The sequence below is a fragment of the Oncorhynchus gorbuscha genome, linkage group LG10, assembly GCF_021184085.1.
Source record: "Oncorhynchus gorbuscha isolate QuinsamMale2020 ecotype Even-year linkage group LG10, OgorEven_v1.0, whole genome shotgun sequence".
Lineage (NCBI taxonomy): Eukaryota > Metazoa > Chordata > Actinopteri > Salmoniformes > Salmonidae > Oncorhynchus > Oncorhynchus gorbuscha.
The window spans coordinates 10,635,862-10,652,857 of NC_060182.1; the positions used below are offsets into that span (position 1 = coordinate 10,635,862).

General features: G+C 51.1%; 1 protein-coding gene across 1 annotated transcript in view; it reads left to right on the top strand.

The window, feature by feature from the left end:
- Positions 1–16,279, top strand: part of LOC124045538 (minor histocompatibility antigen H13-like) — a 28,726-nt gene extending 12,447 nt beyond the window's left edge. Inside the window, exon 12 of the mRNA XM_046364886.1 lies at positions 14,897–16,279. Within this exon, the coding sequence (XP_046220842.1) occupies positions 14,897–14,969 (73 nt within the window). The 3' untranslated portion in view covers positions 14,970–16,279. The remainder of the gene's footprint in view (positions 1–14,896) is intronic.
- The last annotated feature ends 717 nt before the right edge of the window (positions 16,280–16,996 follow it).

Below are 16,996 nucleotides of genomic sequence, written 5' to 3' on the forward strand. Positions count from 1 at the left end.
TGTATTCAGCAGGACACTGTATGGTCTACTACACCTGTTGTATTCAGCAGTACACTGTAAGGTCTACTACACCTGTTGTATTCAGCAGGACACTGTATGGTCTACTACACCTGTTGTATTCAGCATTACACTGTAAGGTCTACTACACCTGTTGTATTCAGCAGGACACTGTATGGTCTACTATACCTGTTGTATTCAGCAGGACACTGTATGGTCTACTACACCTGTTGTATTCAGCAGTACACTGTATGGTCTACTACACCTGTTGTATTCAGCAGTACACTGTATGGTCTACTACACCTGTTGTATTCAGCAGGACACTGTATGGTCTACTACACCTGTTGTATTCAGCAATACACTGTAAGGTCTACTACACCTGTTATATTCAGCAGGACACTGTATGGTCTACTACACCTGTTGTATTCAGCAGTACACTGTAAGGTCTACTACACCTGTTGTATTCAGCAGGACACTGTATGGTCTACTACACCTGTTGTATTCAGCAGGACACTGTATGGTCTACTACACATGTTGTATTCAGCAGGACACTGTATGGTCTACTACACCTGTTGTATTCAGCAGTACACTGTAAGGTCTACTATACCTGTTGTATTCAGCAGTACACTGTAAGGTCTACTATACCTGTTGTATTCAGCAGTACACTGTAAGGTCTACTATACCTGTTGTATTCAGCAGTACACTGTAAGGTCTACTATACCTGTTGTATTCAGCAGGACACTGTATGGTCTACAACACCTGTTGTATTCAGCAGGACACTGTATGGTCTACTACACCTGTTGTATTCAGCAGGACACTGTATGGTCTACAACACCTGTTGTATTCAGCAGGACACTGTATGGTCTACTACACCTGTTGTATTCAGCAGGACACTGTATGGTCTACTACACCTGTTGTATTCAGCAGGACACTGTAAGGTCTACTACACCTGTTGTATTCAGCAGGACACTGTAAGGTCTACTACACCTGTTGTATTCAGCAGGACACTGTATGGTCTACTACACCTGTTGTATTCAGCAGGACACTGTATGGTCTACTACACCTGTTGTATTCAGCAGGACACTGTAAGGTCTACTATACCTGTTGTATTCAGCAGTACACTGTAAGGTCTACTATACCTGTTGTATTCAGCAGTACACTGTAAGGTCTACTATACCTGTTGTATTCAGCAGGACACTGTAAGGTCTACTACACCTGTTGTATTCAGCAGGACACTGTAAGGTCTACTACACCTGTTGTATTCAGCAGGACACTGTATGGTCTACTACACCTGTTGTATTCAGCAGTACACTGTAAGGTCTACTACACCTGTTGTATTCAGCAGGACACTGTATGGTCTACTACACCTGTTGTATTCAGCATTACACTGTAAGGTCTACTACACCTGTTGTATTCAGCAGGACACTGTATGGTCTACTACACCTGTTGTATTCAGCAGTACACTGTAAGGTCTACTACACCTGTTGTATTCAGCAGGACACTGTATGGTCTACTACACCTGTTGTATTCAGCAGGACACTGTATGGTCTACTACACATGTTGTATTCAGCAGGACACTGTATGGTCTACTACACCTGTTGTATTCAGCAGGACACTGTAAGGTCTACTACACCTGTTGTATTCAGCAGTACACAGTAAGGTCTACTACACCTGTTGTATTCAGCAGGACACTGTAAGGTCTACTACACCTGTTGTATTCAGCAGGACACTGTATGGTCTACTACACCTGTTGTATTCAGCAGTACACTGTAAGGTCTACTACACCTGTTGTATTCAGCAGGACACTGTATGGTCTACTACACCTGTTGTATTCAGCATTACACTGTAAGGTCTACTACACCTGTTGTATTCAGCAGGACACTGTATGGTCTACTATACCTGTTGTATTCAGCAGGACACTGTATGGTCTACTACACCTGTTGTATTCAGCAGTACACTGTATGGTCTACTACACCTGTTGTATTCAGCAGTACACTGTATGGTCTACTACACCTGTTGTATTCAGCAGGACACTGTATGGTCTACTACACCTGTTGTATTCAGCAATACACTGTAAGGTCTACTACACCTGTTATATTCAGCAGGACACTGTATGGTCTACTACACCTGTTGTATTCAGCAGTACACTGTAAGGTCTACTACACCTGTTGTATTCAGCAGGACACTGTATGGTCTACTACACCTGTTGTATTCAGCAGGACACTGTATGGTCTACTACACATGTTGTATTCAGCAGGACACTGTATGGTCTACTACACCTGTTGTATTCAGCAGTACACTGTAAGGTCTACTATACCTGTTGTATTCAGCAGTACACTGTAAGGTCTACTATACCTGTTGTATTCAGCAGTACACTGTAAGGTCTACTATACCTGTTGTATTCAGCAGTACACTGTAAGGTCTACTATACCTGTTGTATTCAGCAGGACACTGTATGGTCTACAACACCTGTTGTATTCAGCAGGACACTGTATGGTCTACTACACCTGTTGTATTCAGCAGGACACTGTATGGTCTACAACACCTGTTGTATTCAGCAGGACACTGTATGGTCTACTACACCTGTTGTATTCAGCAGGACACTGTATGGTCTACTACACCTGTTGTATTCAGCAGGACACTGTAAGGTCTACTACACCTGTTGTATTCAGCAGGACACTGTAAGGTCTACTACACCTGTTGTATTCAGCAGGACACTGTATGGTCTACTACACCTGTTGTATTCAGCAGGACACTGTATGGTCTACTACACCTGTTGTATTCAGCAGGACACTGTAAGGTCTACTATACCTGTTGTATTCAGCAGTACACTGTAAGGTCTACTATACCTGTTGTATTCAGCAGTACACTGTAAGGTCTACTATACCTGTTGTATTCAGCAGGACACTGTAAGGTCTACTACACCTGTTGTATTCAGCAGGACACTGTAAGGTCTACTACACCTGTTGTATTCAGCAGGACACTGTATGGTCTACAACACCTGTTGTATTCAGCAGGACACTGTAAGGTCTACTACACCTGTTTTATTCAGCATTACACTGTAAGGTCTACTACACCTGTTGTATTCAGCAGGACACTGTATGGTCTACTATACCTGTTGTATTCAGCAGGACACTGTATGGTCTACTACACCTGTTGTATTCAGCAGTACACTGTATGGTCTACTACACCTGTTGTATTCAGCAGTACACTGTATGGTCTACTACACCTGTTGTATTCAGCAGGACACTGTATGGTCTACTACACCTGTTGTATTCAGCAGTACACTGTAAGGTCTACTACACCTGTTATATTCAGCAGGACACTGTATGGTCTACTACACCTGTTGTATTCAGCAGTACACTGTAAGGTCTACTACACCTGTTGTATTCAGCAGGACACTGTATGGTCTACTACACCTGTTGTATTCAGCAGGACACTGTATGGTCTACTACACATGTTGTATTCAGCAGGACACTGTATGGTCTACTACACCTGTTGTATTCAGCAGTACACTGTAAGGTCTACTACACCTGTTGTATTCAGCAGTACACTGTAAGGTCTACTACACCTGTTGTATTCAGCAGTACACTGTAAGGTCTACTACACCTGTTGTATTCAGCATGTGACCAATAACATTTGATTTGATATCATTCCTCCCACCCAGTGCTGCTTGGAGTGTTGTGTGTTATGTAAATGCACCTACTGGTTCAGGGCCTTGGCCCGCTAGCTCCTACTCTGGGCCTGCTAGCTCCTACTCTGGGCCCGCTAGCTCCTACTCTGGGCCCGCTAGCTCCTACTCTGGGCCCGCTAGCTCCTACTCTGGGCCCGCTAGCTCCTACTCTGGGCCCGCTAGCTCCTACTCTGGGCCCGCTAGCTCTTACTCTGGGCCCGCTAGCTCCTACTCTGGGCCCGCTAGCTCCTACTCTGGGCCCGCTAGCTCCTACTCTGGGCCCGCTAGCTCCTACTCTGGGCCCGCTAGCTCCTACTCTGGGCCCGCTAGCTCCTACTCTGGGCCCGCTAGCTCCTACTCTGGGCCCGCTAGCTCTTACTCTGGGCCCGCTAGCTCCTACTCTGGGCCCGCTAGCTCCTACTCTGGGCCCGCTAGCTCCTACTCTGGGCCCGCTAGCTCTTACTCTGGGCCCTGTGGCCGTGGAGGGGTGACTGCTGCCTGTTAGCCATAATAACAGTGCTTAGACACTCAGCTGGGGCAACCACCTGGGCTGGGGAAGGAGAAGAAACATTCCCCAAACCTCTCCTGCCAGGAATGTGTCCTTGCTTGATAATCACCATGGTAACAACATGTGACCTTGGGGTGGCACAATATGTGGAGAGGCTAAGAGACCTGGGTGTCAAAGGTGGCAGTGCCAAGGCTTCGTATCCACTGACAACCTGCCTTGTCAGCTTACTTCTGACTGGTTCCTGTCGGTCTCATTGCTGGTGTCTCGGACTACACAAACTTTATATTCACTCATTCTTTGTTTAATTCTCCTATGTTCAGTCTGACTGGGCAGAGCACCCACCACCTCTCTCTCGGCCATGTCTCCCCATGTCTCCTGTCCTGCCACCCCTCTCTCTCGGCCATGTCTCCCCATGTCTCCTGTCCTGCCACCCCTCTCTCTCGGCCATGTCTCCCCATGTCTCCTGTCCTGCCACCCCTCTCTCTCGGCCATGTCTCCCCATGTCTCCTGTCCTGCCACCCCTCTCTCTCGGCCATGTCTCCCCATGTCTCCTGTCCTGCCACCCCCTCTCTCTCTCGCCATGTCTCCCCATGTCTCCTGTCCTGCCACCCCTCTCTCTCGGCCATGTCTCCCCATGTCTCCTGTCCTGCCACCCCTCTCTCTCGGCCATGTCTCCCCATGTCTCCTGTCCTGCCACCCCTCTCTCTCGGCCATGTCTCCCCATGTCTCCTGTCCTGCCACCCCTCTCTCTCGGCCATGTCTCCCCATGTCTCCTGTCCTGCCACCCCTCTCTCTCGGCCATGTCTCCCCATGTCTCCTGTCCTGCCACCCCTCTCTCTCGGCCATGTCTCCCCATGTCTCCTGTCCTGCCACCCCTCTCTCTCGGCCATGTCTCCCCATGTCTCCTGTCCTGCCACCCCTCTCTCTCGGCCATGTCTCCCCATGTCTCCTGTCCTGCCACCCCTCTCTCTCGGCCATGTCTCCCCATGTCTCCTGTCCTGCCACCCCTCTCTCTCGGCCATGTCTCCCCATGTCTCCCCATGTCTCCTGTCCTGCCACCCCTCTCTCTCGGCCATGTCTCCCCATGTCTCCCCATGTCCTGTCCTGTCTCCCCATGTCTCCTGTCCATGTCTCCCCCATGTCTCCTGTCCTGCCACCCCCTCTCTCTCGGCCATGTCTCCCCATGTCTCCTGTCCTGCCACCCCTCTCTCTCGGCCATGTCTCCCCATGTCTCCTGTCCTGCCACCCCTCTCTCTCGGCCATGTCTCCCCATGTCTCCTGTCCTGCCACCCCTCTCTCTCGGCCATGTCTCCCCATGTCTCCTGTCCTGCCACCCCTCTCTCTCGGCCATGTCTCCCCATGTCTCCTGTCCACCCCTCTCTCTCGGCCATGTCTCCCCATGTCTCCTGTCCTGCCACCCCTCTCTCTCGGCCATGTCTCCCCTGCCATGTCTCCCCATGTCTCCCCATGTCCTGTCCTGCCACCCCTCTCTCTCGGCCATGTCTCCCCATGTCTCCCCTGCCATGGCCATGTCTCCTGTCCTGCCACCCCTCTCTCTCGGCCATGTCTCCTGTCCTGCCACCCCTCTCTCTCCCATGTCTCCCCATGTCTCCCCATGTCTCCTGTCCTGCCACCCCTCTCTCTCGGCCATGTCTCCCCATGTCTCCCCATGTCTCCTGTCCTGCCACCCCTCTCTCTCCCCCATGTCTCCTGTCCTGCCACCCCTCTCTCTCGGCCATGTCTCCTGTCCTGCCACCCCTCTCTCTCGGCCATGTCTCCCCATGTCTCCCCATGTCTCCTGTCCTGCCACCCCTCTCTCTCGGCCATGTCTCCCCATGTCTCCCCATGTCTCCTGTCCTGCCACCCCTCTCTCTCGGCCATGTCTCCCCATGTCTCCCCATGTCTCCTGTCCTGCCACCCCTCTCTCTCGGCCATGTCTCCCCATGTCTCCCCATGTCTCCTGTCCTGCCACCCCTCTCTCTCGGCCATGTCTCCCCATGTCTCCCCATGTCTCCTGTCCTGCCACCCCTCTCTCTCGGCCATGTCTCCCCATGTCTCCCCATGTCTCCTGTCCTGCCACCCCTCTCTCTCGGCCATGTCTCCTGTCCCCCCACCCCTCTCTCTCGGCCATGTCTCCCCATGTCTCCCCATGTCTCCTGTCCTGCCACCCCTCTCTCTCCCCATGTCTCCCCATGTCTCCCCATGTCCTGCCTGCCCCCCTCTCTCTCTCCCCATGTCTCCCCATGTCCTGCCACCCCTCTCTCTCGGCCATGTCTCCCCATGTCTCCCCATGTCTCCCACTGTCCTGCCACCCCCATCTCTCTGTCCTGCCATGTCTCCCCATGTCTCCATGTCTCCCCATGTCTCTGTCCTGCCACCCCTCTCTCTCGGCCATGTCTCCCCATGTCTCCCCATGTCTCCTGTCCTGCCACCCCTCTCTCTCGGCCATGTCTCGCCATGTCTCCCCATGTCTCCTGTCCTGCCACCCCTCTCTCTGTCTCCCCATGTCCATGTCTCCCCATGTCTCCTGTCCTGCCACCCCTCTCTCTCGGCCATGTCTCCCCATGTCTCCTGTCCTGTCCTGCCACCCCTCTCTCTCGGCCATGTCTCCCCATGTCTCCCCATGTGTCTCCCCATGTCTCCTGTCCCCCATGTCCCTGCCACCCCTCTCTCTCGGCCATGTCTCCCCATGTCTCCTGTCCTGCCACCCCTCTCTCTCGGCCATGTCTCCCCATGTCTCCCCATGTCTCCCCATGTCTCCCTGCCACCCCTCTCTCTCGGTCTCCCCATGTCTCCCCATGTCTCCTGTCCTGCCACCCCTCTCTCTCGGCCATGTCTCCCCATGTCTCCTGTCCTGCCACCCCTCTCTCTCGGTCCATGTCTCCCCATGTCTCCTGTCCTGCCACCCCTCTCTCTGTCTCCTGTCCTGCCATGTCTCCCCATGTCTCCCCATGTCCTGTCCTGCCCCTCTCTCTCTGTCCCCCATGTCTCCCCCCATGTCTCCTGTCCTGCCACCCCTCTCTCTCGGCCATGTCTCCCCATGTCTCCCCATGTCCTGCCACCCCTCTCTCTCGGCCATGTCTCCCCATGTCTCCTGTCCTGCCACCCCTGTCTCTCGGCCATGTCTCCCCATGTCTCCTGTCCTGCCACCCCTCTCTCTCGGCCATGTCTCCCCATGTCTCCTGTCCTGCCACCCCTCTCTGTCTCGGCCATGTCTCCCCATGTCTCCCCATGTCTCCTGTCCTGCCACCCCTCTCTCTCGGCCATGTCTCCCCATGTCTCCTGTCCTGCCACCCCTCTCTCTCGGCCATGTCTCCCCATGTCTCCTGTCCTGCCACCCCTCTCTCTCGGCCATGTCTCCTGTCCTGCCACCCCTCTCTCTCGGCCATGTCTCCCCATGTCTCCTGTCCTGCCACCCCTCTCTCTCGGCCATGTCTCCCCATGTCTCCTGTCCTGCCACCCCTCTCTCTCGGCCATGTCTCCCCATGTCTCCTGTCCTGCCACCCCTCTCTCTCGGCCATGTCTCCCCATGTCTCCTGTCCTGCCACCCCTCTCTCTCGGCCATGTCTCCCCATGTCTCCCCATGTCTCCCCATGTCTCCTGTCCTGCCACCCCTCTCTCTCGGCCATGTCTCCCCATGTCTCCCCATGTCTCCTGTCCTGCCACCCCTCTCTCTCGGCCATGTCTCCCCATGTCTCCCCATGTCTCCCCATGTCTCCTGTCCTGCCACCCCTCTCTCTCGGCCATGTCTCCCCATGTCTCCTGTCCTGCCACCCTCTCTCTCGGCCATGTCTCCCCATGTCTCCTGTCCTGCCACCCCTCTCTCTCGGCCATGTCTCCCCATGTCTCCCCATGTCTCCTGTCCACCCCTCTCTCTCCATGTCTCCCCATGTCTCCCCTGCCATGTCTCCCCATGTCTCCTGTCCTGCCACCCCTCTCTCTCGGCCATGTCTCCCCATGTCTCCCCATGTCTCCTGTCCTGCCACCCCTCTCTCTCGGCCATGTCTCCCCATGTCTCCTGTCCTGTCTCCTCCCCATGTCTCCTGTCCTGCCACCCCTCTCTCTCCATGTCTCCTGTCCTGCCACCCCTCTCCCCATGTCTCCCCATGTCCTCCTGTCCTCTCTCTCGCCATGTCTCCCCTCTCTCCCCATGTCTCCTGTCCTGCCACCCCTGTCTCCCCCCCCCTCTCTCGGCCATGTCTCCTGTCCTGCCACCCCTCTCTCTGTCCTGGCCATGTCTCCCCATGTCTCCCCATGTCTCCTGTCTCCTGTCCTGCCATGTCTCCTGTCCTGCCACCCCTCTCTCTCGGCCATGTCTCCCCATGTCTCCTGTCCTGCCACCCCTCTCTCTCGGCCATGTCTCCCCATGTCTCCCCATGTCTCCTGTCCTGCCACCCCTCTCTCTCGGCCATGTCTCCCCATGTCTCCTGTCCTGCCACCCCTCTCTCGGCCATGTCTCCCCATGTCCCCATGTCTCCCCTGCCACCCCTCTCTCTCGGCCATGTGTCTCCTGTCCTGTCCTGCCACCCCTCTCTCTCGGCCATGTCTCCCCATGTCTCCCCATGTCTCCTGTCCTGCCACCCCTCTCTCTCGGCCATGTCTCCCCATGTCTCCTGTCCTGCCACCCCTCTCTCTCGGCCATGTCTCCCCATGTCTCCCCATGTCTCCCCATGTCTCCTGTCCTGCCACCCCTCTCTCTCGGCCATGTCTCCCCATGTCTCCCCATGTCTCCCCATGTCTTGCCATGTCTCCCCCATGTCTCCTGTCCTGCCACCCTCTCTCTCCCCATGTCTCCTGTCCTGCCACCCCTCTCTCTCCCATGTCTCCCCATGTCTCCCCATGTCTCCTGTCCTCCACCCCTCTCTCTCGCCATGTCTCCCATGTCTCCCCATGTCTCCTGTCCTGCCACCCCTCTCTCTCCCCATGTCTCCCCATGTCTCTCCCCATGTCCTGCCACCCCTCTCTCGGCCATGTCTCCCCATGTCTCCCCATGTCTCCTGTCCTGCCACCCCTCTCTCTCTCCCATGTCTCCCCATGTCTCCCCATGTCTCCTGTCCTGCCACCCCTCTCTCTCGGCCATGTCTCCCCATGTCTCCTGTCCTGCCACCCCTCTCTCTCGGCCATGTCTCCCCATGTCTCCCCATGTCTCCCCATGTCTCCTGTCCTGCCACCCCTCTCTCTCGGCCATGTCTCCCCATGTCTCCTGTCCTGCCACCCCTCTCTCTCGGCCATGTCTCCCCATGTCTCCCCATGTCTCCCCATGTCTCCTGTCCTGCCACCCCTCTCTCTCATCAACCCTGGCTTTCAGTTTCCCTCCGTCTCCTTCCTGCCACCTGATTTCTGTCCTGCCACCCCTGGCATTGGCCCCAGATGTCTCCCCATGTCCTCCTGCCACCCCTTTGAAAGAATTGCAAATGTCAGGCTTTCACTGAGAAGGGTTCCATATCCAGAGAATGGTTCCTCCTTTTAGTTATCCAGGCCGTGTCTGGTCCAGACATTAAACCCCCAACCCTTTTAGTTATCCAGGCCCTGTCTGGTCCAGACATTAAACCCCCAACCCTTTTAGTTATCCATGCCCTGTCTGGTCCAGACATTAAACCCCCAACCCTTTTAGTTATCCAGGCCCTGTCTGGTCCAGACATTAAACCCCCAACCCTTTTAGTTATCCAGGCCCTGTCTGGTCCAGACATTAAACCCCCAACCCTTTTAGTTATCCAGGCCCTGTCTGGTCCAGACATTAAACCCCCAACCCTTTTATTTATCCAGGCCCTGTCTGGTCCAGACATTAAACCCCCAACCCTTTTAGTTATCCAGGCCCTGTCTGGTCCAGACATTAAACCCCCAACCCTTTTAGTTATCCAGGCCCTGTCTGGTCCAGACATTAAACCCCCAACCCTTTTAGTTATCCAGGCCCTGTCTGGTCCAGACATTAAACCCCCAACCCTTTTAGTTATCCAGGCCCTGTCTGGTCCAGACATTAAACCCCCAACCCTTTTAGTTATCCAGGCCCTGTCCGGTCCAGACATTAAACCCCCAACCCTTTTAGTTATCCAGGCCCTGTCTGGTCCAGACATTAAACCCCCAACCCTTTTAGTTATCCAGGCCCTGTCTGGTCCAGACATTAAACCCCCAACCCTTTTAGTTATCCAGGCCCTGTCTGGTCCAGACATTAAACCCCCAACCCTTTTAGTTATCCAGGCCCTGTCTGGTCCAGACATTAAACCCCCAACCCTTTTAGTTATCCAGGCCCTGTCTGGTCCAGACATTAAACCCCCAACCCTTTTAGTTATCCAGGCCCTGTCTGGTCCAGACATTAAACCCCAACCCTTTTAGTTATCCAGGTCCTGTCTGGTCCAGACATTAAACCCCCAACCCTTTTAGTTATCCAGGCCCTGTCTGGTCCAGACATTAAACCCCCAACCCTTTTAGTTATCCAGGCCCTGTCTGGTCCAGACATTAAACCCCCAACCCTTTTAGTTATCCAGGCCTGTCTGGTCCAGACATTAAACCCCCAACCCTTTTAGTTATCCAGGTCCTGTCTGGTCCAGACATTAAACCCCCAACCCTTTTAGTTATCCAGGCCCTGTCTGGTCCAGACATTAAACCCCCAACCCTTTTAGTTATCCAGGCCCTGTCTGGTCCAGACATTAAACCCCCAACCCTTTTAGTTATCCAGGCCCTGTCTGGTCCAGACATTAAACCCCCAACCCTTTTAGTTATCCTGGCCCTGTCTGGTCCAGACATTAAACCCCAACCCTTTTAGTTATCCTGGCCCTGTCTGGTCCAGACATTAAACCCCCAACCCTTTTAGTTATCCTGGCCCTGTCTGGTCCAGACATTAAACCCCCAACCCTTTTAGTTATCCAGGTCCTGTCTGGTCCAGACATTAAACCCCCAACCCTTTTAGTTATCCAGGTCCTGTCTGGTCCAGACATTAAACCCCCAACCCTTTTAGTTATCCAGGCCCTGTCTGGTCCAGACATTAAACCCCCAACCCTTTTAGTTATCCAGGCCCTGTCTGGTCCAGACATTAAACCCCCAACCCTTTTAGTTATCCAGGCCCTGTCTGGTCCAGACATTAAACCCCAACCCTTTTAGTTATCCTGGCCCTGTCTGGTCCAGACATTAAACCCCCAACCCTTTTAGTTATCCTGGCCCTGTCTGGTCCAGACATTAAACCCCCAACCCTTTTAGTTATCCAGGCCCTGTCTGGTCCAGACATTAAACCCCCAACCCTTTTAGTTATCCAGGTCCTGTCTGGTCCAGACATTAAACCCCCAACCCTTTTAGTTATCCAGGCCCTGTCTGGTCCAGACATTAAACCCCCAACCCTTTTAGTTATCCTGGCCCTGTCTGGTCCAGACATTAAACCCCCAACCCTTTTAGTTATCCTGGCCCTGTCTGGTCCAGACATTAAACCCCCAACCCTTTTAGTTATCCAGGTCCTGTCTGGTCCAGACATTAAACCCCAACCCTTTTAGTTATCCAGGTCCTGTCTGGTCCAGACATTAAACCCCCAACCCTTTTAGTTATCCAGGCCCTGTCTGGTCCAGACATTAAACCCCCAACCCTTTTAGTTATCCAGGTCCTGTCTGGTCCAGACATTAAACCCCAACCCTTTTAGTTATCCAGGTCCTGTCTGGTCCAGACATTAAACCCCCAACCCTTTTAGTTATCCAGGCCCTGTCTGGTCCAGACATTAAACCCCCAACCCTTTTAGTTATCCAGGCCCTGTCTGGTCCAGACATTAAACCCCAACCCTTTTAGTTATCCAGGCCCTGTCTGGTCCAGACATTAAACCCCCAACCCTTTTAGTTATCCAGGCCCTGTCTGGTCCAGACATTAAACCCCCAACCCTTTTAGTTATCCAGGCCCTGTCTGGTCCAGACATTAAACCCCCAACCCTTTTAGTTATCCAGGTCCTGTCTGGTCCAGACATTAAACCCCAACCCTTTTAGTTATCCAGGTCCTGTCTGGTCCAGACATTAAACCCCCAACCCTTTTAGTTATCCAGGCCCTGTCTGGTCCAGACATTAAACCCCTCCCTTTTAGTTATCCAGGCCCTGTCTGGTCCAGACATTAAACCCCCAACCCTTTTAGTTATCCAGGCCCTGTCTGGTCCAGACATTAAACCCCCAACCCTTTTAGTTATCCTGGCCCTGTCTGGTCCAGACATTAAACCCCCAACCCTTTTAGTTATCCTGGCCCTTCTTCCAGACATTAAACCCCCAACCCTTTTAGTTATCCTGGCCCTGTCTGGTCCAGACATTAAACCCCCAACCCTTTTAGTTATCCAGGTCCTGTCTGGTCCAGACATTAAACCCCCAACCCTTTTAGTTATCCAGGTCCTGTCTGGTCCAGACATTAAACCCCCAACCCTTTTAGTTATCCTGGCCCTGTCTGGTCCAGACATTAAACCCCCAACCCTTTTAGTTATCCAGGTCCTGTCTGGTCCAGACATTAAACCCCCAACCCTTTTAGTTATCCAGGCCCTGTCTGGTCCAGACATTAAACCCCCAACCCTTTTAGTTATCCTGGCCCTGTCTGGTCCAGACATTAAACCCCCAACCCTTTTAGTTATCCTGGCCCTGTCTGGTCCAGACATTAAACCCCCAACCCTTTTAGTTATCCTGGCCCTGTCTGGTCCAGACATTAAACCCCCAACCCTTTTAGTTATCCAGGTCCTGTCTGGTCCAGACATTAAACCCCAACCCTTTTAGTTATCCAGGTCCTGTCTGGTCCAGACATTAAACCCCCAACCCTTTTAGTTATCCTGGCCCTGTCTGGTCCAGACATTAAACCCCCAACCCTTTTAGTTATCCTGGCCCTGTCTGGTCCAGACATTAAACCCCCAACCCTTTTAGTTATCCTGGCCCTGTCTGGTCCAGACATTAAACCCCAACCCTTTTAGTTATCCAGGTCCTGTCTGGTCCAGACATTAAACCCCCAACCCTTTTAGTTATCCAGGTCCTGTCTGGTCCAGACATTAAACCCCCAACCCTTTTAGTTATCCTGGCCCTGTCTGGTCCAGACATTAAACCCCAACCCTTTTAGTTATCCAGGTCCTGTCTGGTCCAGACATTAAACCCCCAACCCTTTTAGTTATCCAGGTCCTGTCTGGTCCAGACATTAAATCCCCAACCCTTTTAGTTATCCAGGCCCTGTCTGGTCCAGACATTAAACCCCCAACCCTTTTAGTTATCCAGGCCCTGTCTGGTCCAGACATTAAACCCCCAACCCTTTTAGTTATCCAGGCCCTGTCTGGTCCAGACATTAAACCCCCAACCCTTTTAGTTATCCAGGCCCTGTCTGGTCCAGACATTAAACCCCCAACCATTTTAGTTATCCAGGTCCTGTCCGGTCCAGACATTAAACCCCCAACCCTTTTAGTTATCCAGGTCCTGTCCGGTCCAGACATTAAACCCCAACCCTTTTAGTTATCCAGGCCCTGTCTGGTCCAGACATTAAACCCCCAACCCTTTTAGTTATCCAGGCCCTGTCTGGTCCAGACATTAAACCCCCAACCCTTTTAGTTATCCTGGCCCTGTCTGGTCCAGACATTAAACCCCAACCCTTTTAGTTATCCTGGCCCTGTCTGGTCCAGACATTAAACCCCCAACCCTTTTAGTTATCCTGGCCCTGTCTGGTCCAGACATTAAACCCCCAACCCTTTTAGTTATCCAGGTCCTGTCTGGTCCAGACATTAAACCCCCAACCCTTTTAGTTATCCAGGTCCTGTCTGGTCCAGACATTAAACCCCAACCCTTTTAGTTATCCTGGCCCTGTCTGGTCCAGACATTAAACCCCCAACCCTTTTAGTTATCCAGGTCCTGTCTGGTCCAGACATTAAACCCCCAACCCTTTTAGTTATCCAGGTCCTGTCTGGTCCAGACATTAAATCCCCAACCCTTTTAGTTATCCAGGCCCTGTCTGGTCCAGACATTAAACCCCCAACCCTTTTAGTTATCCAGGCCCTGTCTGGTCCAGACATTAAACCCCCAACCCTTTTAGTTATCCAGGCCCTGTCTGGTCCAGACATTAAACCCCAACCCTTTTAGTTATCCAGGCCCTGTCTGGTCCAGACATTAAACCCCCAACCATTTTAGTTATCCAGGTCCTGTCCGGTCCAGACATTAAACCCCCAACCCTTTTAGTTATCCAGGTCCTGTCCGGTCCAGACATTAAACCCCCAACCCTTTTAGTTATCCAGGCCCTGTCTGGTCCAGACATTAAACCCCCAACCCTTTTAGTTATCCAGGCCCTGTCTGGTCCAGACATTAAACCCCCAACCCTTTTAGTTATCCTGGCCCTGTCTGGTCCAGACATTAAACCCCCAACCCTTGTATCTTAAGTGTTGTGAGATTCTTTGGTTATGTCTGATTCAGACACCATCAGTCATCTCAAGGGCTGCCGCTGAGATGTGTCTTTTTATCTATTTGTCTGAGTCCCGGGCCAGCATTGGAATCATCGCTCCTCTCCCATTGGTTGTTTTTTTGGTATCAGCATGACGCATGTTCATTTGGAATAAATAGTCCCTTAGTGAAATCAACGTTTTTGTTCATCCTTTCCTGGTCTCTGTAAAAACATGTTGTATTTTCTGCCCTTCTTGACAGGTATGAGGAAGTGTATTTTCTCCCCTTCTTGACAGGTATGAGGAAGTGTATTTTCTGCCCTTCTTGACAGGTATGAGGAAGTGTATTTTCTGCCCTTCTTGATAGGTATGAGGAAGTGTCTGCGGAAGATGTTGCTGCTAAAGAAGGGACTACGCAGGTTGAGAAAAAAGACCAATGACGACCAAGTTCCTACAAGGTCGTCCGTCACTCTCTGGCACCAGGTTCACAACAGCCCTCCTCTCTGTACACATCCTAGGAGGGTGTTCATGTTTCCCTGGAGTTGTGTGCTGTACAGGGAAGTGGATGATTTAAAAAAAATGAAATAACTGTTATAACATTGGGAAATGTTGTAGTTTAAGTGGTTTGTAAAGCAGCTTTTTTATGTTTTCGTTCTTATTTTGTATTTCTTTCCCTTTTGCATTCTCATATTTCTGTTTTTTATTTCATTTGATTCGCCAGTATTTTAAACTCATGTTTTACTTTTTTCTTTCTGGGTGAATCTGAGATCACCGGAAGCTGAATTTTTTTTTTTAGAAATTGCTCTCGGGATACTCAGATAACAGTGGTCAAGTTTGGTGGTTTAGTTTGGTTTCTGTCCCGTCTCGGAATGCCAAAGGAATCCCTTCCTCATCGAGAATGAAACGTCATTGGACGAGAATGAAACGTCATTGGACGAGAATGAAACGTCATTGGACGAGAATGAAACGTCATTGGACGAGAATGAAACGTCATTGGAAGTGAATGAAACGTCATTGGACGATGTGAAGGAGGCTGGAGATGAGTCTACGAATGTCACACACATGCTTTAGAAGGAGCTTCACCTGTACTACTGTCCTCTGGCCTGGAAGAAGGCCTAAATACCTACCATTCTCAAGGTATAATTGCACCAATTTGGTCGTGCATGTAATTACATGCGGCCTGACTTGTTGGCCAGTGTAAAGGTAATAATCACTTCGAATTCAGATCAGCGTATTTAAGGAAGTAACTAAACTTGTATAATCATGATATCACATTTTGATATTTGCTATGACACAGTGAGATTTCTGAGAGTCATACTCTGTCATATCCAATCAGAAGAGTCTGTTATATGGAAATAATGTATTAGGATAGGAGTTGGTTACGTCCCGTGCAGTGACTGAGCTGTACCTGCAGATGGAGACCGTGTTGACAGAACCATATCTCCTCGGAGAGAGGAGACCCCAGGGGATCAAATGATTCCTCTTGCTTTAGGTTGGGATTGTTTTGATTATGTAGAAGTTCTGTCCTTTTGCAGAATGGAGCCGTGTGTTTCGGGGGGGGGTTGTGTTAGGGATTTAAGATTGAGGAGTTCTGTAGTAATGTGTTTAGGTGAAGTTCATTAACCCTGCTATCATTTCAAATAAATCTACAATTTCTTTTCTCCTATTCTACTTGTGTAATTGAAAGTTTATTATGAGCCTTTGTTTATTTTCAATAAATGTTGGTTTATATCACCGTAGAGAAGCATAACCAATGTGTAGGTCTTTAGTTTTGTGTTGAAGTAGCCACCCACACATGGGTTTTTCTGGTTATTTAGAATAAATTCTACAGGGAAGTGCATTCTGGGCTGTAGGAGGGATGGCGCGGAGAGCACTTCTGATGGACGACTCGAGGGAAATGAGGATGTTACAGCGCAGAAAGCATTTAGACTCCTTCTGTTTAACAAAAGTACTGAGTGGAGGGGGAGGAGCCAGGCCATTTAGGATCTTGAATACAAGATGTGTTGGTGTATTGCACAAGATTTTTCCAACTCTGGATGTCATTCTTTCTGAGGTTGTAACAGTGATGATGGCTATTGGGCTTCCTATCAGGCATTTTGAGAGCCTGTTTGTAGACAGACTGAATGTGTTTCGATGTTGTACAGCAAGCAAAAGCCCAACTAATCAAGCATTATGTTAAGCACCTGAGCCTCATAGAAAAGGGTCTGAATACTTACGTTTAAAAAGTGTTTTTTGGTTTTAATATACATTTGCTAAAATGTCTAAACCCATTTTCACTTTGTCATGGGTTATTGTGTAGATTAATCAGTAAAATATTTCATTTTTAATCCATTTTAGAATAAAATGTGGAAAAAGTTGAGGGGTCTGAATACTTTCCAGAGGCCCTGTAGGTTCCAGTGTTGCTTATTTAAAAAAACTCCCACCTGCAGCTATGCTTGCAAGCGCCTCGGAGTCTGTTCACTACACA